Here is a 23,970-nt window from a genome sequence, read left to right on the forward strand (position 1 = left end):
GGTCACGATGACGACGGGGACGGCAGTAATGCAAAACAAACGATCAATCTATGTTGCTGTTGGTTGGTTCATGCTTGAATTATGACTGCGGGGATTTGGCCTGCTGCCATTGGATTGAAGAATTTATTTTCATGCACAAAATAGACGTGTTCTCATTAGAATGGCCATCACGTGCTGGTAAATACATCGTAAAGCTATTGATGGACCCAACCCTCGGTAGTTAAAAACTTTAATGCGTGCTCTACCTTAATCTATTAAGAAATACTCGCTGGTTTAGTGATTTATTAATAATATTATGTTCAAATCGCAGTCCTTCCATATTAGATGCGTGTTTTGTGCCTTTCTGAATAGTTCTTGGGACTGAGAAAGCCACATGAAAAACATTCAGCCATTTCCAGTCGTTACCATTACCAATTCAAGATCAACAATTGAAAGGACCTCATCAGCTTTTGTAACCCAAACTTCTTGCGGCCTTTTCTCGAGAATCAGAGCTCATCTACAGACAAGAAGTTTTGATTACAAAAACTGATGAGACCTATTCAATTGATGATCTTGAATTTCAAATTAAAATTTCATTATGGTTACGTATCTTATGCAGGCCATACAAACTGCAACCTGATGATAGACTTGGTTCATCGACTGGTTGTCGGATCTCCTTTCAACCGAATTCGTCAACCGAGCAAATATTTCGCAACTGAGCCACACACAATCCAATCTGCTATTCGACTTGTACGTCAACCTGTTATCCAACCCATTTAAAATACACGAGATGTTTGTAGGACTTCCCAGACTTAGACTCTGCCCACCTGATATCAAAATGCTTTGATTTTGCTCTAATCAACCGAGCATCCCAAATAACAATTTTAGCTTTAGAAAAGCTTATAGGGTGTCCCAGAAAGTATAAGTACAGTTTATTATTGGAGTAAAACAACGCTATGTTAATGAACTCAAATTTTTAATTCATATATATGTTCTCTATACTGCCGGTAATCGCAAGTCAGTCCCATCTGCATTTTTATCAATTTTGAGTTAGCATTATTATTCAGTTTATCATTCTATGGTTTTTTAGATGTACTATTGAAAAAATGTGGTTTGTTCAAGAAAAATGTAAAACAATACCAAGTCAAATTGTCCCACAGCGAAAAGTAACCGCAAGTCAGTCACCTTAGAAAAAAAAGTATACTAGAAATGTTAGACAACACATCGCATCATGAGATTTGTGTCAAGACAGATTTTTTCCACTTCCCCTAGGGTATCTGGAACATGTCCGGATGTGGCCAATATGGTTCTTACGATACTCAGTTTGACCGCCAATGGAAATGGCTTTGAATTATCATGTGATTTGATGCATCGCTTGATGGATTTTAATTGAAAAGGATTTACCACTTCCCCGTGCATACCCGGGCATACCCGGAACATGTCCGGGTGTGGCCAACATGGTGCTGGTCACTCATCATGACTCTTATTGATCTTATTCTTGAATTCTAATGTGAATTGACTTATCGCATGGTGGGTTTGGCACGTTTGGCTCTGGTCTGATGAAGACCCATTCTTCTTCTTCTTCGCATTTCAAGCTTATTGCATATCGCATATTAGCTTATTGCGTGCTCTCAACTTAATGTTCTAGATGCACTTCCACAGTTATTAATTGAGAGCTTTCGATGCCTGTACCATTTTCGCATTGGTATAATTGTGTGGCAAGTCCAATCATACTTCTATGCCCAGGGAAGTCGAGAAATTTTCCAACCCGAAAAATTCCTAGACCGGACCGGGAATTGAACCCAGCCACCTCCAGCATGGCCTTGCTTTGTAGCTGCGCCTTTACCGACTGAGCTAAGGGAGGCCCATACTCACCGGAATATGTTCCGGCCATTGCTCTGGAACCAGCGGAACAAATCCAGAAACATTCAATAACGTTCTATGGGATCATGTTATCTTTCTACTCTTCAATACTGTGCTAAACTAATACAGCATCGTTATGGAATTGTGACTGACTTGCGGTTATTTTTCTCATTGACGTTAAACGTAATCGCAAGTCAGTCCCACTCAGATTTCGGCCATAAAATAAAAATTTCACGATATTTTTCCAATATTTTTGGGTAAGCATTCTATCACAATGTACGTTTATTTTTAAATTTATCCCTCCAAATCAGAAAACTTGAAAAATCATTGAACGCCGTTTTCTCATTTCCAGTTTTTTACAGATGGGACTGACTTGCGATTATGGGCAGTATAGTACAGTCAACTTTCGCTAGTTGGGCTAAACCCATAGTCCACTTAGTGAAAGGCTTTCGTTAGTTGGGCTGAGCTGTCAAAATTGCTTGCGGATACCTCGAAAATGAATCTGTAATGTCAGAAATAACGTTTGACTTCGATTTAGGTGGGCTACAGCCCAACTAACAGGAGCCCAACTAAAACGTAGCCCAACGAGCGAAATTCGACTGCATTCTCTTTCAATTCGATGGAAATAATCCGCAGTTCCTTTAATCGTATACTAAGGAGCGAACTTTTGATCTGACGCTGCCCATGAGCTTCAGCCAAGCGGGACGACTCTATCTACGCTCTGTGGCTAGCTGCACGTACGCTGATTAAATAGAAAGGAGATTTATCACGATTTTGAAGATTTTCTGCAAAAAGATGAGGCGCGATGCAAGTAGATGCGAGAAATGAAAGAAGATTTTTCGAAGATTTATTCGCTAGTGCGAGTTTTTTTGAGCTTCTAGAATTGAGATTTAGATGTGTCGCCCCCCTCGGCTTCAGCAAAGATTCCTTGGCGATATTGTTGGCCACTTTTGTCCAGTCTTTTTCAAATTCTTCGATTGAATTCGCGGTCTTAAAGTGTTTCCGCTAAGAGCCCAAAAAGGTTCGATTGACCGGGCCACCGGACAATTCAGAGGATTCATCTCTTTTGGCATCTATTGCACATTGTTTGATGTGTACCAAGCTACCGTTTCTTTTGAGTAGTGCATTGACGCCAAATCGGACCAATATAGTACTGGGCAATCATGTTGGGGAATCATGGGCCGCAGACGCCGATTCAAACACTCCCGAACGCAAATGTCAGTGTTCATCTTCTCCTTCGACACAAATGGCTTTGACAACTTGCCACACTCCCATATCGTTTGCTAAACCATGGCCTTGTTACCAATTTTTTTAATGTAAAATTGACTAATCGGCATCGTCAACTTCCTGATAATCACGAACTGTGTAGTATTGGTCTCCCGGAAGCGTCTTGTGTAGTCAAATTTGACGTATGTTTTATCCATGATAACACACGCCAATTTTCCACACAGCAGGCTATCATATCATAGAAGTAACTCAAAGACCAGAAGGTCCCGAAGAAACGGGCTCAACTTTTTGGATCAGCTCTGGTACTATCTTCGGTCCCAAGCACCCCTCAAAACATAGAAAAATCCACGAACCCCTTATTTTATCTGTCAAACTTTCATACACTCTAAAAAATCTTCACGTTCGATTTACGTGAAATATCACGTAACTGATCTGTATTTAGAAAATCTCAAATGTTACGTGACGTTAGTAACTTTGACCTGCATTGCACGTCATGTCCACTAAAAATGTTGGTGAAATCGACCGCATATTTAGGTAAACAGATTTAGTGTATTTGTGTTTGTGTGTTTGGGACTTCAATATTTCCGCAAAACGGGATTTACGTGATTTTCAGGTACGCAAACAAAATCAATATGGCGTCACCGAGCGTGGTGCCAGAACACCCCAAAGATTCAAAATTTTCCAGCAGTTTGCTGCAAATATTGGACGGTAATTTGATTGATTTATGATTACATATCGCCTTTTCTAGTTTTATAATTTCAGACGGTAGCATCAGAATTTTGGGTCTGCAAACCTTGCTGCTTGTCAGAAATAAAAAAAAACTCATACACGTTTCTACCTCATAATAATCAATTAGTCAATAATTTACAATTTTATGAGTAGATATAAGCATTAAGTTTAACACGTGGATTTTATATCTGCTCGATAAAATTGCATAATATTGACTGCTTCTATATTATTCCATTATTATCATTCAAAATTCATGTACAAATTACGTGAAAAGCATTTTAAACAAAACGGTATGTCACGTAAAAGTTACCAGTTGTCCAGTAGTTTTCACCCCGATTTCACGTAAGCAGTATTTGGAAATCAGGTCTTATTTACCTGACTAATCACGTAGATAATCGAAACTGGATTTTGATCGACTACGTGTAATTCCGACAAAAGTTACGTGAAAAATTGGGTGGACGAAAACCACCTATATGTTTTCACGTAATTCAGACGTGAAGATTTTTCAGAGTGTAGCGAGTCAAAACAAATATAGTGTAGTACTAGAATTTCAACTAGAGAAGGGGCTACACTTATAGATTTACTTGGGACCGGTAGGCTAGTTAAGTAGTGAGCCAATTTAAAATCGTTAGTTTCGACCTGGATATTGCGAACTCTGACGATTTAATTTTTCAAGTAAGCAAGAAAACATCTTGAAAATCTTTCAAAGCTTCTAATTGTTTTGCTGAAACAGCTCTCGAAATCGTATATGCATGCTGTCAAATGAACTCTTGGCTCCTCCTTCTCTACCCCACAAATAACGTATACCTGCTGTTAGGAGTACACCTGCCCACAAAGCTCACATGAATCTTATAAAGTTTGATTAGATTCCGAATTGCTGTAACCCAGTTTTGGCATTATTATTAATATCAAATAAAAACACTTATTCGAGCATCACGTTCGATGATTTACATTATCCGCCTACTAAGGTTGAAGTTTCGACAGTTTCATAATTATAATTCTTAATTTGTTTCCAGTAGGTGGCAATACCTTTTCTTGTGGTTCAAACAGTAACTACCCACATGACTTCTGAGCTCTTTTGAATGTTTGGCTCCCGTTTCACAGTTCGACTCAGTTCCCAGATGACAAACATTTTGAGTTAGTTCGCAGTACTCAGGTTTCCACCGGTTGATCTTATAGCTTCCTCAGTTTGACGGATGCGGCTTGCTGCTGACTCCGTTTCGGCTTCTTCTTCTTCTTCTTGAACGTTTTCAGCCCGTTTCTTGTCTTGGCACGTTTTGGACGTTACTCTTCGATTTTCTCAGTGTTTTGGCCAAATCTCGAACAAAGGCACTTTTCTTACTGACGAAAGCTTGGTCGATCTTCCGGTCCAATTTTCGGTCTACCGGTTCCGGTTTACGGCCAGATTTCGACGTGTCCGTCGAAAGTAACTTCTTCACCGAACTCCCGGATGGCGGTTCGGACTGCTCCCATACTTACTTCCTCCATTTTCGCCTACGTCCTTACTTCCTACTTCCTTGGGATAAGTGCACAATTTGTGCACGATCCGTTTGCGCTTTTCCGGGGAAATGCCTCGCATTTTGATGATTTTGTAAAAATAAAATGCACTTTGCTCACACAAACTTATTGAGCAATAAGAAAACAACAACACACATCGATGAACAGCTGATAAACTTCATCGGGGTAGAAATGGCGGCGAGTTGAAAGTGTGCTTATACCATAGAGGTAACTCTAAGACTAGTAGGTCCCAAAAAAACGTGATCAACTTTTTGGCTCTGCTCTGGTACTAAAGGGTGTCCACGATGAAATTGCCACACTATGAAATTGCTCTAACTTTTTAACCGTTGGGTAGAATTTAATGAAAATTTGGGTGGATTTAGTTCATAGTGCATTTTTTACATCCTGCAAGTTTTAAAGTCCTGTGATCAAAACCCGCAGAAATGGAGTCGAAAGAACAGCTCGTGCGTGATAAAATCTTGCGCATTCATCACGAGAACAAGGATCTCTCGCATCGTTCCATCGCTAAAACGTTGGGAATCGCGAATTCCACGGTGTCGCGAGTGATTAAGCGGTTCGAGGAACGGTTGACCACCGATCGGAAGCCCAGAAGTGAAGGAAAAAGTATTCCGTACAACTCCAAAAATCACAACCGCGTAGTTGGGGCCTTCAACCGAAATCCGAACGCCTCCGTTAGGGATGTGGCTAAGAAGCTGCACCTAAGCCGAAGTTTTGTCCAGAAGGCCAAAACTAAGGCTGGACTTCGAACGTTCAAGGTACAAAAGGCCCCTAATCGCGACGAGAAGCAGAACAAGTCCGCCAAAACCCGTGCCAGGAAGTTGTACCTCAACATGCTGACGAAAGTTGAATGCTGCATCATGGACGACGAAACATATGTGAAGGCCGACTTCAAACAGATCCCCGGCAACCTGTTTTTCACGGCCAAGGATAAGTTCAGCGTTCCGGAGCATGTCCGCACTCAGAAGATGTCCAAATTTGCGAAGAAATTCCTGGTTTGGCAAGCCATCTGCACGTGCGGGAAGCGGAGTGCACCTTTCGTGACCCAGGACACGATGAACGGACAGGTGTACATAAAAGAGTGCCTCCAAAAGCGGCTGCTTCCTCTCCTGAAGGCCCACAACGTCCCAACAATCTTCTGGCCGGATTTGGTCTCATAATATGAGGCATGACAATAAGGTCAATTTCGTGCCGAAAATGTTCAACCCTCCCAACACTCCGGAGCTCCGCCCCATCGAGAAGTACTGGGCGATTATGAAGCAGCACCTTCTTAAACGACCTAAGGTAGTGAAGACAGTCGAGGAACTGAAGAAAGTATGGGTTTACATGCAAAAAACGTTTGATTCACAGGTTGTGCAGAATCTTATGGCCGGGGTTAAGGCCAAGGTGCGGGCATTTGCGTATGGACTGTAAATAAAATACGAGTAAAATGGTAAAATGAAGTTTAATAGTTATTTCTCAATCCCTGAAAATTTGATGGCAATCGGATGAAAACTCGAATTTTGCGAATCAATTTTGTGTGTGGCAATTTCATCGTGGACACCCTTTATATTCGGTCCCAAGCTAATCGATTCACCCTTCGAAACATATAAAAATCCACTAACCCTCCATTTTATCTATCAAACTTTCATAGCGAATCAAAACAAACATAGTGTAGTACTAGAATTTCGACTAGAATGGGGTACGTTAATCGTTTGCTTGGAACCAATAGGCTAGTCAAGTAGTGAACCAATTTAAAATCGTTAGTTTCATATTGATTGTTGCTTATACTTTCTGGGACACCTTATATGCAAGCAACAATTGTCTAGCTAATTTTTGTCTGCATAAGAATTTTTGCAGCTAAAACTGTTCGTTGGGATTGATGACTGTTCAACCAGATTGCAGTGTGCAGGCGGCGCTAATGTGGCATTAATTTTGAATTATTTTAGAAACTTAACATTTTGACTAGATAGAAGCAACAATCAATACAAAACTAACGATTTTAAATTGGCTCACTACTTGACTAGCCTATTGGTCCCAAGCAATCGATTAACGTATCCCATTCTAGTCGAAATTCTAGTACTACGCAATGTTTGTTTTGATTCGCTATGAAAGTTTGACAGATAAAATGAGGGGTTATTGGTTTTTCCTATGTTTCGATGGGTGAATCGATTAGCTTGGGACCGAAGAGAGTACCAGAGCTGAGCCAAAAAGTTGAGCACGTTATTTCGGGACCTTCTAGTCTTAGAGTTACCTCTATGGTACCAGAGCTGAGCCAAAAAGTTGAGCACGTTATTTCGGGACCTTCTAGTCTTAGAGTTACCTCTATGATAGAAGGTTCACGACTTCGGAAAAGTTTTTCAGATGGACAACACATGTTTTATGTCCAAAGTAGAACGAGGAAATCTTTCATCTAGCTCATATATCAAGTAGGGAGAAACAATTCAAAATGAATATCACATTAGCGCTACCTGGTGAGTGAATTATGAGCTAAACTCTATACCATACGATAGGTCTTGTCCATCTGAACAACTTTACCCAAGACGGTAACCTCATAGAGGTAACTCTAAGACTAGTAAGTCCCGAAAGAATGTGCTCAACTTTTTGGCTCAGCTCTGGAACTATCTTCCGTCCCAAGCTAATCGATGCACCCCTCGAAACATGGGATAATTCACGAACCCCTCATTTTATCTGTCAAACTTTCATAGAGAATCAAAATAAACATAGTGTAGTAGTAGAATTCCGACTAGAATGGGATACGTTAATCGTTTACTTGGGACCAATAGGCTAGTCAAGTAGTGAGCCAATTTCAAATCGATAGTTTCGTACTGATTGTTGGTAACCTTCTATCTAGTCCATATATTAGGCTAGAGCAAACAATTCAAAATGAATGTCACACTAGCGCTGCCTGGTGAGTGAATGCTGCGCTGTACTCTGATATTCTAACTTTAAAAATTGTGTATGGACAATTCTCTACGCAGGGGGAGGGGGAGCAAGAATCCCAAAAAAACTGTACATGTAGTTAATGAACAGCCCCTAACCACAAACCACATCGATATCAATTGACCACCTGTATGCTCAACAACTTCCCTTCCGTTTTCTTCTCTCCCGCAGAAAATCGATCATGGCTGTACCGAAAGCTCAACACCGGCGGAATCAACCGGGACGACCCGGATAACCCCATCGACAATAGGGAACACGTACTGATGAAGTTCTTCCGCGACAAAGTGGCCAGCATCCTGAACAAGGGTTGGATCAAAGCGCTCATCATTGTGGTCTTCGCCGCCTACTTGGGTGGAGCATGCTTCGGCTTGACCAAGATCAAGGAAGGCCTCGAGCGAAGAAAACTCTCCAAAGCGGACTCGTACTCGGTCAAGTTTTTCGACTTGGAGGATGAATACTACCGGGAGTTCCCCTATCGGATCCAGGTGATCGTGACCGGAGACCTAAACTACTCGGATCCAATCACGCAGATGCAAATTGAAGATCTGATGCAATCGCTGGAGAATACCTCGTACATCACATCCCCGCTGTACAGCGAATCCTGGCTGCGGTCGTTCGTTGCCTACGTGGATCGCAATAATGACTATCTCAATCTGACGCTGGACAGTGAGGAGGCGTTCGTTGCGGCACTTAAGGAGGTAGGTTTGATCAGGATTTATTTCTTATGATAATGGTTAGTTAAAAGTTGTCAATGTCTATTGTAGATTTGGTTATTCCCGGCGAATCCGTTCTCACTGGATGTGAAATTCAGCGCCGACGGCAAACGCATCGAAGCGTCACGTTTCATGATCCAGGCGGTCAACATTTCCGATACGAACCACGAGAAGATCATGGTGCAGGACTTGAGGGCGATTTGTAAGCAATCGTCGCTGAATGCAACCGTGTTCCATCCGTACTTTGTGTTCTTCGATCAGTTCGAACTGGTGCGCCCGACGGCCATCCAATCGATGGTGGTCGGAGCGTTGATTATGATGTTGATATCGTTCATTTTCATACCGAACTTCCTCTGTTCGCTGTGGGTGGCGTTCTCAATCGTGAGCATCGAGCTGGGTGTGGCCGGGTACATGAGCCTCTGGGATGTGAATCTGGATTCGATTTCGATGATCAACCTGATCATGTGCATTGGATTTTCGGTGGACTTTACGGCGCACATTTGCTACACCTATATGTCCAGTAAGGCTCGTACGCCGGACGAGCGGGTGAGGGAGGCGTTGTATGGACTGGGAATGCCGATCGTTCAGGGTAGTGTTAGTACGATTTTGGGCGTGATAGCGCTACTGCTGGCCGATAGCTACATATTCTTGGTGTTCTTCAAAATGGTATTCCTGGTGATCTTCTTTGGAGCAATGCATGGGTTGTTCCTGTTACCGGTGCTATTGTCGCTCTTTGGGCCAGGATCGTGTAGTTCGTACCCCGAAGATGATCTGAAGTTGTCTTCGGTGGAGAAATCCTATCCACATCCGTACTGTATATCACATCCTCAGCTGGCGTTGACGGGTGCTTTCGGAAGCAAGACCTTTCTAGGGGCTCCCTACAAGGCATATGGCGATGAGAAAGATCTAGGCCTGGGTACATCCGGAGAAGACTCCAGCGAAAGCTCAAGCAGTAAATCACAGCGAAGACAAGCGATCGAAGATGAGAATACCAGAAGACGATACGAGGAAGGTTGGCGAAGATCGTCGCACAATCTAACCGGACAGAGCCAATTCCAGCCGGTGCTAGACCTGTACGGTCAGGATGCCGTATGGACGAAGCCAGCTGCCAAGACACCGATAAAGATCGGTGCCAGTCGATACGGATACGACGACATGCTGAACATTGCTCAAGGTCAAACGGCAACGACGAAGAAGAAGTTCGATCCCGATCGCGAGCGGGATCGCCGAAAGTCTGAGGAAAACCGACCACGCAAAGCCCGCTACGAGGACAACCGAACGTTCGAGGACGAAGAAGTCGTAAACGACGAGTACCAGCATACGAACCGGTACTACATGTACGACACCAGCCACGTGAAGCGTCTATCGAACGATAGCCAGAACAGCGGAAGTGATAGCAACAATAGCCAGAACCGTCTCAAGTATTCCGACGAGGGCGACAATAACAAACACCGACGGTTCAGCGACGAGCGCCGGCCGAGGAAGTTCTCGCCGCCGGAGGGAATCTACAAACAGAACCCGAACCGTTCGTCCTCGCAGCACAATCTGTACTACCCAAGGCAACCACCGCAGCGGGCCGCGAGCCAGAGCAGTCTACACCAGCTGCGGCACATGGGTGACATGAGATTTCCTTGAAAGCTAGCTAGATCTGGTTAGCCTTTCTCTGTGTATTATGTGTAAACAAACGGTAGCAGCGGGTGGATTTGTGTTTAGCAATAACCTAGAACTTTAAGTAGGAAATTCAATGATTTTGTAACACACCCCATCCCAACACACGAGTGTCCATCTTCCTACCTTGATCCAACGAACCCAAACCCGTTCCCGTAAACTTCCCGTTTCATCCCGTGTATTTTTTGCTCAAATGTTCATTAGCTGTACGAATTTATAAGCGCAGTACCGACGACGACAATTTGTAGTAATCATGACTGGTGCGACCTGGTCGGTCGCACACCTCTATTTTCATAACTTTGTTTAAGTATGTAAGCTCTGACCCCGCAGAATCTCTTCCCATCCCCTAATCTAACAGCCCTAAACCCAAAAATAAAATCGTAGAAGAATCTCTCGGCTATCTCCCGGAGACAACGCCTTACTACACTGTGTATTATATTAGCGGAAAAAGGTGAAAGTGTGAGTTTATTATATATATATATATTTTTGAAGAGAATGGAAGCGTACTATATTCGTGAGTGTGTGAGTGTGAGAATGAGAACTGAATTCTGAAAAGGATTATTATATTTTCGATGATAAAATGCAAGACGTTCGCGCCCTCATCTAACTTAATCTTTATATATAATTATGAGTGGCTAATGAAGTAAAGTCTAAACACTGCAAATGTGGAAGACAGAGAGTGTTATTTAATTTAATTGTAAGACTAAGTTGAGAAAAAAATAAACGAAACGGAAAAAAATGCTTTGAACACTGGAACAATGTTAAAAATTAAGTGGAAATTGAAAAGTATACAACGAATAAAACACGCAAGAAACCATCCATAAAAGTACATGATTTATGATCGAAAAAAAAGAAGGTTGGAGTCCGATATTCTTGGGAAATATTTCTAGTGGAACTGGCAAACACAGTTAGTTACAGAGGCATAGAGACAGAGAAAAGGCGGAGTAGTACATTTGTTTTTGGTTGTAGTTGGAGACATTTATACAACCTCTAACTGACGATATCTGAGGGACCTATCTTGGGCAAAAGTAAGGCAATACACCTACTAATTTAATAATAAGGCCAATAAATTTTGTATGAAAAGTAACAGTTGCCGGTGTTTTGTTTTGCTTATAAGCATATCCGAATCTTATCCTGTATCCGATATTACCTGTAGATTTTTCTCCGCTAGATCCAATGGGCTCGCCTAAGTATATCACCCATATTTTTGTTTTCGTTCGAACCGTATTTTCCATAAAAAAAAAACGAAAACGAGAATATAGGTGTATATTTCTCATAAAAAAAAAGAAAAAGGCAGGCCATCGGTGATTATTTTGATCACCATTGCAACAGTTGGACATTTGTGTAATTTTTAATTTAGTGACCTATTGCAAATTGATAAAGCGCCTATTTTAGCAGAATTGTAGAAAAATTTCCAATCGATTGCACAGTGGTTTAAAAGTAAACATTCGTGAACTTAATTGTATCCTGATGTTTGTGTACATTTTAGCCATTTGACGTGTTCGAATGATTGGTCTGAATGGTCTGTTTTCCAAATTTTGGAATATTCACCTTAAATTTTTGTTAAGGTACAACTGTACTTCAGAAACCCAACTTTTCCATTTCAACAAATAGAGAGTAGATGTACATAAAAAAGTTATAGAAAATATTATTTCAAGAAGCTTTGCTCAAGACATCAAGTTGCCATGACTTCAATTTGCCAAGATATAGGATATTCTTTGACAGTTGTACCTTAAAATCAGTTTTTTAAGCTTTGATATACTTTAATCACGTTGTATCTCTTAGGTATGTTCTGCGAAGGTTTTGAAAATAGTATAATAAGCAAGTTTGCTGAAAACACTAAAGTGTTATGTTTACATTTGTAAGAGCTACAGCGATTTTTAAAGCAAAAAATACCCTTTTCCAAGGCGCTATAACTAAGCAAGCTGCAAACCGCTGCACTTGCAACAACTTTCATTTGAAAGTTTAAAACCAGATCTTTATTTTTATGCAAAGGTCATAAGTATCCGTTAGTATCCTGGGGAATGCGGTGATTTTTAGTAAACAAAGAATTTTGATTTATGAATTTCAGTATTTTATGAAATATTAAGATTCAAAGATTGCAATCAATTTGAAGATTTATTGGTATGTAGCAACCATTGTTAATATTTTAAAATGGCTTCGATGCTACAGTTTCATGTAGCGAGGGCGCATTCTAAGGTGGCGTATCGAATAATCGGTTTGTTTACCTGCTATTCCCTTTGTACTTATGTTTTCAACTATCAAATATTTTCACATCAGTCTGAAAACCAAAGCAACCCGCAATATTGTGAGAAGATTATTTAAGCTCATGAAAATTAGTGCTCAACACCTCTCAAAATCGATGTAAGAGGCTTCTTGTTCTGTTGAATTAGTTTCTGGCATGAGGAAACTCAAAATTAATATTTATTTATAATTGAGGCGTACAGGGACCAGCAAAATTAAATTTACAAGCTTCAGTAAAAAGTCAGAGTAATGGTCAACTGTCTTTAGAAACTTTCTGATACTCTTAGAAAAAGACAGTTGAAAATTGTGATCAGAAACGGGTTAAATTATCATCGCCTGCTGTTGTTGTGATGATCTACATTTAGCAGCAATGGAACATTGACGAATACGGTCTTTTATGTAGTTGTTCATCCCAGGTCACAATAGATTAGCTTTGGCCAACTTCATAGTTGATTCTATTCCGACACTTACATGAGCGATCGTCGAAGGGATGCAGAAATCCCTTCCTCTCTTTTTTGTCATGCTACTTAGAATTGTTCAATTTTTCAGAATCCTCCTTTTTGGAATAACTGTAGTCCTCCCTGAGATTGTGAGGAATCTCCCTGGAATTGTACGGAATCCTTTCTGCGATTGTCCTCTTTGGACTGTCATTAATGCCCCTAAATTTTTACTGAAATCGTCCTTTTGACTGTCTAGAATCACTGTTGGGTTTGCTCGAAGTCCCCTCTGATATTGTCCGGAAGTCGTACTGAGAGTGTATGAAATCTTTTCTGATAATTGTCTGGAAGCCCCCTAGGCTAGTTCGGAATCCCTCCAGAGACTGTCATAAATCTCCTTTTTGATTGACTGGAATCCTTTCAGAGATTGTTCGAAGTCATCTAGGGATTGTCCAGAATCCCTCTGGGACTATCCTGAATCCTTCTTGTGATTGTCCATTAGAATCCGTATTATGCAGCGTGCTATACGAAAGTGCAATTGCCTTTCCATTGCCGAAATATCTTCTCGGTTAAGCTTTAGTTTGAAAGGGCACGGCTTAAAATGTTGAAATACGTATTACAAATTTACAAATGCAACTACGCTCCTTTGGTTTCAACACAACCAGGTGTAAATGTTGTGGAGCAATGCGAGTTACTCAGAGTTACTCAAAATTAACTCCGATTATACTCATGATCGAAAGGTGTCTTGCTCCAAGGTTTAGAATTACAATCTATCCGCTATTTACAGAGTTATAAGTGGTAAAAACCTGACCACTTTTCGTAACGCGGTCGATTTTGTTTTTTTTTTTACGTAGGACTACGTCTTTGATTTCTATATGGGGGTTTTGGGAAAGATTTTGAACGTTAATAACTCAGCTGCCCCTGGTCCCATTTCAATAATTATATCACCCATCGATCATAAATATGGCTACGCATCGATAACAATGCTTCCGAATGTTGAAAGAACTATTGAAAAACTGGTAAATGTCCAGCATTGTCCAAAAGCGTCGAATTTACTAACAAATTCACCAATTACCTACATGGATATGCTGATTTACGAGGTGTGCTGAAGGTGTTCCTAAAAAATGAGATCCGTGATGCTGTCACCTACACTAAACATGCCAAGCGTAAGCGGCCATGGATGTCATCTACGTTTTGAAGTGACAGAGACGCACTCTGTTTGGTTTCGGAGGTTAAATCATCACCAACTTTGGCAACAAAACGGCCTTTTTCAGGGCCACCAAGCTTATTACAGTAAAGAGTAGGAATAGAATTCATCTGCCTGGTTGTCCATATTCAGAACCAACGACCACACAAAATGCTCATGTAATCAAACTGGAAGCAGGGGTACAAATTATTTTGATCAACCTTGATCAACTTTGAATCGCCACGGCCGGATATTTTCGATTGAAGAAGCAACTATACCTTACCTTACCAATCAGGCTAAGGCCTTGTTGTCCTCTGCTGTCCGAAGAAGTCGTCTCCACTCTACTCGATCCATGGCCACAGTTCGCCAGCCTCGTAGTCTGCGAAGGGTCCGCAGGTCACCTTCTACTTGGTCGATCCACCTTGCCCGCTGCGCGCCTCTTCTTCTTGTTCCTGTTGGGTCGCTTTCTAGAACCATTTTCACTGGGTCGTCGTGCGGCATTCTTACGACGTGCCCAGCCCACCGTAGTCGCCCAATTTTTGCAATGTGGACGATGGATGGTTCTCCCAGCAGCTGGTGCAATTCGTGGTTCATTCGCCTCCTCCACGTTCCGTCATCCATCTGCACTCCACCGTAGATGGTACGCAACACCTTCCGTTCGAAAACACCAAGGGCGCGTTGGTCCTCCACGAGCATAGTCCAGGTCTCGTGGCCGTAAAGGACCACCGGTCTAATCAGCGTCTTGTAGACAGTCAACTTCGTGCGGCGGCGAATTTTATTCGACCGGAGCGTCCTCCGGAGTCCAAAGTAGGCACGATTCCCTGCCATAATGCGTCTTTGAATTTCTCTGCTGGTATCATTTTCGGCGGTCACCAGTGAGCCCAAATACACGAACTCATCGACCACCTCGATTTCGTCACCGTCAATCTGAACTCGGGGTGGGAGGCTAACATTGTCTTCCCTAGAACCTCTTGCTTTCATATATTTTGTCTTTGATGCGTTGATGGCAAGTCCAATCCGTCTAGCTTCAGCCTTCAGTCTGATGTACGTTTCCGCCATCATCTCAAAGTTCCGTGCCATAATGTCAATGTCATCGGCGAAACCAAGGAGCTGGATGGACTTCCTGAATATCGTGCCACTCGTGTCTATCCCAGCTCTTCTGATCACACCTTCTAACGCGATGTTGAACAGCAGACACGAAAGTCCATCACCCTGCCGTAACCCCCTTCGAGATTCAAAGGGACTCGAGAGTGTCCCCGATACTCGAACAACGCACGTCACTCGATCCATCGTCGCCTTGACCAATCGCGTCAGTTTATCCGGAAATCCGTACTCGTGCATAATCTGCCATAGCTGATCTCGATCGATTGTGTCGTATGCGGATTTGAAATCGATGAACAAATGATGTGTGGGCACGTTGTATTCGCGGCATTTCTGCAGAACCTGCCGAATCGCGAAAATTTGGTCCGTGATAGCGCGGGCACCCATGAATCCCGCCTGGTATTGCCCCACGAACTCTCTTGCATATGGTGACAGACGGCGGCATAGAATTTGGGAGAGTACCTTGTAGGCGGCGCTCAGCAGTGTGATCGCGCGGTAGTTGCAGCAATCCAACTTGTCGCCCTTTTTGTAGTTTGGGCATACGACACCTTCCATCCACTCCTCCGGTAATATCTCCTCCTCCCAAATCTTGGCAATTACCCAGTGCAGCGCTCTAGCCAGTGCTTCACCACCGTATTTCAATAGCTCACTTGGTAGTTGATCTACACCAGTTGCTTTGTTGTTCTTCAGCCGACCGATCTCCTCCTCAACTTCTTGAAGATCAGGGGCCGGTAGCCTGTCGTCTTCTGCGCGTGCTCCAAGGTCTGTTGCCGTGCCACCTTCGTTTTCTGCTGCTTCACCGTTGAGGTGCTCGTCATAGTACTGCTTCCACCTCTCAATCACCTCACACTCGTTCGTGAGAAGGTTACCGTCCAAGTCCTTGCACATATCGGCTTGCGGCACGTAGCCTTTGCGCGAACTATTTAGCTTCTCGTAGAACTTCCGTGTGTCATTTACGCGGTACAGATTTTCCATCGCCTCGCGATCTCGATCTTCCTGCTGACGCTTCTTCCTTCGGAAAACCGAGTTTTGTCTGTTCCGCGCTTGTCTGTATCGCTCCACATTCAATCTCGTGCGGTGTTGCAGCATTCTCGCCCGTGCTGCATATTCTTCTCCTCTACTAACAGTTTGCATTCGCCGTCAAACCAGTCATTTCTTCGGTCCGGGATTGCAGTACCTAGTGCCGCTACAGCAGTACTACCTATGGCTGAACGGATGTCACTCCAGCCATCTTCAAGAGAAGCTGCGCCAAGCTGCTCTTCCGTGGGTAGTGCAACTTCCAGCTGCTGCGCGTAGTCCTGGGCAACTCCGGTGTCCCGTAGTTGCTCAATGTTGGGTCGTGGCGTTCGACTTCGACGTGTGTTATGCACCGTCGAGAGTTTTGAGCGCATGCATACTGCAACTAGGTAGTGGTCCGAATCTATGTTCGCACTGCGGTACGTGCGGACGTTGATAATGTCGGAGAAGAATTTCCCGTCGATTAGAACGTGATCGATTTGGTTTTCTGTGTGTTGGTCAGGTGATCTCCAGGTGGCTTTGTGGATATCCTTGCGGGGGAAAAAGGTACTTCGAACTACCATACCCCGGGAGGCTGCAAAGTTCACGCATCGTTGGCCGTTGTCGTTCGATACGGCATGCAGGCTGTTTGGCCCGATTGCCGGTCTATACATTGCCTCCCGTCCTACCTGAGCGTTCATGTCGCCGATGACGATTTTGACGTCCCGTTGCGAACAGCCGTCGTACACCTGCTCCAGCTGCGCATAGAACGCTTCTTTCTCGTCGTCGGGTCTCCCTTCGTGTGGGCAGTGCACGTTGATGATGCTGTAGTTGAAGAAACGGCCCTTAATCCTCAACTTGCACATCCTCGCGTTGATCGGCTGCCAACCAATCACGCTTTGGAGCATCTTACCCAGCACTACAAAGCCGGTTCCCAGCTCGTTGGTGGTGCCACAGCTCTGGTAGAAAGTAGCCGCTCGATGCCCGCTTTTCCATACCTTTTGTCCCGTCCAGCAAAGTTCCTGCAGTGCTACGACTTCGAAGTTGCGTGGTTGAAGTTCGTCATAGATTAACCTATCGCAACCCGGGAAGCCGAGCGATTTGCAGTTCCATGTTCCGAGTTTCCAATCGTAGTCCTTATTTCGTCGCGTAGGTCTGTGCCGATTGTTCCGATCCGTATTTCTTTCTTCGGTATTTGCAACTTTGTTTTTTTCCAGGGCGGCTTGTTGGGCCTGCCCCAACCCCCTGTCTCGCCGGGGGACCATCGTGCACAGCTCTGTTTAGAGTTTCACGCTGGCACTAGGACGGTGATCAGCCGCTCCTAACATGGAGAACAGACGCCGTTTTGAGCCGCACCTCCATGGTGAGCAGACGCTCAGGTTTGGTGAAGCATTTCCTCTATCACCGTACTATGGTTACCGCGCCAGTGTTCGCGTCGCACCTCTTCACTTTGCTATTGCCGGACTGGCAACATTGCCCAGGCTACGCCAACCAGCTGTGTCCATGTTTCAGCTGGTAGTCTTTTGTTATCATATGACTCGAGGAGGCGTGAAGTAGGAACTTGTGAGGACCAGGGCTAGGTATTCCGCTCCTTCCAGGTTGTCAACTCACCATTTTGTAGCCCAAAGAAGCAACTATCTAGCATCTAAATCGACGAAGACGGCAGAAAACATTTGTGAAGGCGAGTTATTTACGAAAGAGAGTGTCGATGAAGAGAATCGATCAATGTAGATAGGACCTATTGAAAAGTGACGCGAGATTTGTTTTCCGTACTGAGCTCCAATGCTACCGACGCCAGGGAGGCAGCTCCCACACCTGGACACTACCAATCGATCCATCAACTCAACCGGGGTCCAACGGCTTTACTTACCGAAGGAAGGCGTGATCAGAGATGTTATGCCTTAGAGCATGCCGCTGGCGTCGACTGAGATTGGACACAGGCCTGCTGAGGTGAGAGGTAATCACGCTAACCACCGGCGCTGATATCTTTCAAGGTGAGATCACGGTGAATGAGATCGACCCAAATTTGAGTTTAATTATCTCAGAAATAAGGAATAAAGTGCAGGAACTCAGCGATGAGTAAATTTGTAATTGTTTTCCCAGGTTTTTCCAGGGGAAAATTCCCGAATTTGAGAAAAGTAAAGATTGGATTCACTCAGTCTATTGGTACTACTTCGAGACTGAATAAAATTTTCCTCATTTTCTGGTAGATTTTTTAGGTTTTCCACAGGAAACCATGAGACAAATTTACTCATCGCTGAGTTCCTGCACTTTTGGCGATTATGAGTGAACTAAAATTAAATTTGGGTCGTTCTCATTCGCCGTGTACGCAAAAGGAAAAGAGCCAGTGTCGCTACTTGATAGCAAACTACTTATAATGGTAGGAGTCTTTGTAGCTTTTATACCACTTGGTTGCACATCATTCTGCTTTAACCTGAAAAGATATAAAAGAGTGCTGCTGTATGGCAATAGCTCATGAGATTCATTCTCTGCTCTTTCGAGTTGTTCGATAAACCTATAGTTTGTTACAAACGTTCGCAGATATACTGCACGTCGCGTCGTCAGTAGTGTCGGTCACATCGCGTGATGGGAAGACAGCGCTCCCGGAGCAGACTTCGTGACCAAGCGGAGAAGAAGAACAGTGGTGAGGGTAGCTCGGTACCTACCTCAAATAGGTACGCTACTCTTCCCACCGATGTTGGGCATACCAACCCAGTCCCGGTGAAGCGGACAAAAAAGAGGAAGAAGAATCAAGGACAGTCCGATGGTACGAGCGGACGTGATGATGCTACCGCGACGAACGCCAGCGACATCGGTGATTTCGGCGACGCCGTCGAAACCGAGAATTCTGCCGGCCAGAGTGCGGCGAAAGTCAAGCTTCCTCCACTGGTGGTGAAGCAAGTACCACTTAAGAGGCAACTAACCATCGCTCGATTTGCTTTTGCTTCTTCTTCTTGTATTCCTTAATCATCACTTTCTAAAAGTATTGGTAAAATTCGTTGGTAGTGTGCGTCACCGTATCAAAACAGTCAATGAATCATAAATATCAACTGGTATGGTGAGCAAAATCCACCATCTCTTTTATTCTTTTACTTTTCAATACAACAGCAAATGTGACGTCACACATGCAAGCGTATAAGAATGTCGTAGACAAAACATTCACACTGCCAGACAACGCTGTACGGCATTTTGTTTACACCCCTGCGCGGGAAAGCCAATAACAGGCTACATGCAATGATGCCATCTTCCCTTTTTGTGCTCAATCCAATCTTTTTTAACCTTTGCAATTGGAACGTTTATGTTCCAAAAAAGGTCCTTTTAGTTTTATTTATTCAGTGTTTGATATTCATTCACCATTAATATCATCCACTCATCTATGTTATTGGTTGAAACTTAGTATTTGCATGTTTTAATAAACTTATGTTGACTGCTAGACGTAATACATCTGGCAACGCTTGTTCAATGATTCTTTTAAGTTCGCTAGCAAAGAAGTGGAGTCGAAGTGATTTTCTTGGTGTTTTATTTTGTTCACCAAGAGATTTGACCTCCAGTTTTTATTCATTTTGTGTATTCGATTACGTGAAATTGTTGAATGCTACGAAGAACACAAGTAAGTAAATGCAGTGATGGTGTTTTACCCAGAAAATATACGATGTAAAATCATGAAATACTTGCTTTAAATTTTCGAATAGCTTGTGTGTGAATGTATGTGTATACTAATGATGATGATTGAAGAATATTTCAAAAACAAGAAGAATCCTAATTGATTGACTGTGTTTTGAGCCTTAACACGCTGATTGGCGATCTCTCATCGCTGGGCGTTGCAGCTAAGTTTAAGCTCGGCAGGATCGGCACCAAGGTGATGCTGCAAATATCTGAAGGATTCCAAGGTGGAATTCTTCACGCACGACATCCCAGGTGAGAAGCCCTTCAAGGTAGTCATCAGGGGTTTACCAAGCTTCGACCCCAAGATGGTCGAAGCTGAAATCAACCGGTACAAGCTAGCCCCAATCGCTGTATTCCGAATGACAAGGAGAGACGAAAACGTGAAGACGTACCCGGATTGCCTCTTCCTGGTGCACTTCCAGAAAGGGACGGTGACTCTCAATGCGCTGCAAGCCATCCGATCGATCTACTCCATCATAGTACGATGGGAGCCATACCGTGGCGGCCATCGTGACGTAACGCAGTGCCAGCGGTGCCTCAATTTTGGTCACGGTACCCGCCACTGCAACATCAAGCCACGCTGCAGCAACTGCGCTCAAGAACACGCCACTTCCAACTGCCCTGCGGATGGAGCCGTGGCGTTAAAATGGTTTCGACAGACAGTGCTCCAAACGCGAGGACTTCAAACGCATCCGAAAACAGGCGGCAGCTAACAACCAACCAGGACGCAAGAAGGACAAAGTCCCGGCATTTCGGACGGAGGATTTCCCGCCTCTTCGTGCTCCTCAGCAAAGGCAAGCGAATTCGCGGGTGCATCCCGCTCAAGCAACTTCCGGTGATTCTGCTGGCCAAAGCTCTCCATCCCCCCTGGATTCTGGAGACAACCAACAGCGCAAAACAACAACCCCGATCTGTTATCAGCGGATGAACTGATGGAAATTTTCGTCAACATGTCCGGTGTTCTTCGTAAGTGCCGCAATAAGCCCGAACAGATCCAAGTGCTCGGTAAGTTCATCATCCAGTATGGCGTCTAAACCGCTAACTATCGTCACCTGGAATGCTTGCTCTGTAAGAGCAAAAAAGATTGAGCTTGCCGACTTCCTCCGCAAGCACAGCATCGACGTGGGCCTTCTAACCGAGACCCATCTAAAGTCCGGCGACAGCTGCTGGTTGCCTGACCACAACATTATCCGGCTTGATCGCACCAGCTCCAGGGGGGTGGTGTTGCGGCCATCGTCAGAAAGGAAATCAAGTTTTGCACTCTGCCCCACATCCGCACTTCTATCATCGAGGCCGTTAGTGTAGAGGTGGAATCCCCAACTGGAAACGTCCGGTTTATCGCTGTTTACGGCCCACGCCAGTGTACCGCAAGCAATGGACTAGGAATCCAATTCAAGAAGGACCTGACCGCCATCACCCGTACTAGCTCCCGATTCATCTTTGGGGGCGACCTGAACGCCCGCCATGAAGCTTGGCGGAACTACCAGAGGAACCGGAACGGATGTCTATTGTTCGACCACGCACAACATGGACTGTACACTATGCAATTTCCGGACGAACCAACATTCATATCTCCGGCGGGATATCCATCCACCCTGGACTTTTTCCTGTCAAACATCGGACCACATCGGACTATCCAAGCCGGAGGCGCACAACGATCTCAGCTCCGACCACCAACCGGTGTTGACTGAAGTCGGTGTCAACGTGGTTCCTGCTAGAAGCTGCCTGCGTAAAGACTACCACCATGTCAACTGGGTGCAGTACGGACGAATGGTGGACAGCAACATCGATGAAAATCCACCGCTCGATATGACATCGACCGGACGTTGGAAGGACTCCAACAGGCCATATCCATGGCTGACGAAGCATACGTTCAACAAGTTCCTGTGAGGGGATAGTTTGTTGCTATTGATTCCCACACCCAATTAATGATTCGGTTGAGAAATGTTCGTAGACGCCAGTTTCAGAGGACTGGAGATCTGGGCAAAAAACGTGAAATGACCGATCTGAACAGGCAGATTGCTTCCAGAATGGACTCATTTAAAGTAAAAAAAAACAATCTTTTAATAATACAAGGTGTCGACTCAAAGTCGAAAATAAAATTCCCTGACTTTCCCTGACTTTCCAGTCGGTTTTCAGAAATATTCCAGTCATCAAAACTTTGTTATTTTAACCTAAGAAGCTACAACGTGATGTGCTTTATTATACCGTAGTGTAAATTAAGGTTAGTTTAAAATGAGCAGCAAGGTAAGCTTTCGAAGATATCAAGAATAGCATACTCATGGCACGTACAACAGAACTTGATACTAATACAATTTTTACAGAACATATGACCGACTACCTACGAAGGATGTGAATAGGCCTAGGGCTATAAATACATATTATAATATAATAATGAATAATTACTGCTCACAACTAGGCTCACTTATCATTACTAAGTAATAATAGGAATATTTAATCAATATCACCAAGCTCTCAATTTTCACAGCCAAATAAAAATCAACCCGTAGACGATCCTTTCTCTTAACATATAAATTATTGTAAAATAGCAGAGCAGTGATTTATTCTTGCTTTGGCTACCGAACCTGAGAATGCACTACTCATGCATTAGTCAGTTTCGTACTCTCTGGAACTCCATATGACAACCACAGATATGGCAACATAATTTAAGTTTAATTATCATTAACATTAACAGTGAGTTCACATTACAACGAGATATTGAAAGTTGAATATGTGTTTATTTTCATTTTCGGATTACTTTTAAAAATGTTTATCATTTGAGCAGAACAATTTTCGCCTGCAAACTCTCGGCTTCTTTTTGAGCATCTTGAGTTTTCGGAATCGAGAGCTTCTTTCATACGACGATCCTTGTCTACATGGAAAGCGAATGCGATTTTTCGAACTCGCTGAATAAGTTTATTCAAAATTTGTAAGTTTTCCAACCCGCCTGCATGAGTAACACCATCATAGATCTAACGTCGCGCTACGACTGAAGGCCCAAACGCAATGTGGGCGGAAGCGGAACGGAAACGGAAAGTTTGACAATTGTCACAAATGACATCAAGATGCCTAACCGCAGTCGATTTGATTCTAACTAGTTTTCAATCCGACAAATAGGCTTACTCAGATCGGGCTTTTCCGCTACCACTTCCGTTCCGCTGTCATTGCGCTTGGGCCTTGACTCTTCCCTCATGTTTTCAAAAAGATATTCTGCATTTACCGAAAAACCTCTCTCTGCATTGGCGTTGCCATGCAATAAGCAGCTAATCATTGTCACAACCAACAATAGTTCTGAATACGCCGACCAATAACCTGTGCCAAAAAACGTCCAGTCGTTCCTTTTTGCGATCTTATTGATCAAATTGAACCTAAGACCTAACACTTATGTACGATATGAACCTTTAAAGCGACATATTCAATAGAAAGTTTATAACCAAACCCACGGCATTAGTCACGGTGTCTATTAATTTCAAAAAATCTGGAAAACCGGGAATCTTCAGGAAATTTTTTGTTTCCTTAAAATACCTGGAAGTCTCAAAGAATTTAAAAAATTCTTACTAAGGAAAATTTAAAGAAAATAATTAATTTTAAAATACAACCATTTATTTAATCTCGATATTTTCATTCCCACTTTGAACTTTTAAGATTGACAGTAGATTAATCTTTAGTAAGAAATAAATTTAAAAAAATAAATATTTTTTTTTTGTTTCTGAAGACCACCGTT

General features: G+C 43.3%; 1 protein-coding gene across 2 annotated transcripts in view; it reads left to right on the forward strand.

Annotated features, from left to right (window-relative positions):
* Ptr (Patched-related) overlaps positions 1 to 23,970 on the forward strand; it is a 355,957-nt gene that overhangs the window by 298,949 nt on the left and 33,038 nt on the right. The window contains exons 8-9 of one of the 2 annotated variants that reach the window (XR_010518499.1): positions 8,407 to 8,933; positions 9,000 to 10,726. Coding sequence is in view for 1 of the 2 variants with exons in the window: in XM_065234585.1 (XP_065090657.1) it covers positions 8,407 to 8,933; positions 9,000 to 10,583 (2,111 nt within the window). In the remaining variant the exon portion in view is untranslated. Of the gene's footprint in view, positions 1 to 8,406; positions 8,934 to 8,999; positions 11,704 to 23,970 lie in introns of those variants that run through there. The other variant, XM_065234585.1, reaches the window with a different exon arrangement.

This window comes from Ochlerotatus camptorhynchus, unplaced genomic scaffold, assembly GCF_037179485.1.
Source record: "Ochlerotatus camptorhynchus isolate MF236.1 unplaced genomic scaffold, CSIRO-AGI_Acam_v1.1 ptg000434l, whole genome shotgun sequence".
NCBI classification, from domain to species: Eukaryota; Metazoa; Arthropoda; class Insecta; order Diptera; family Culicidae; genus Ochlerotatus; species Ochlerotatus camptorhynchus.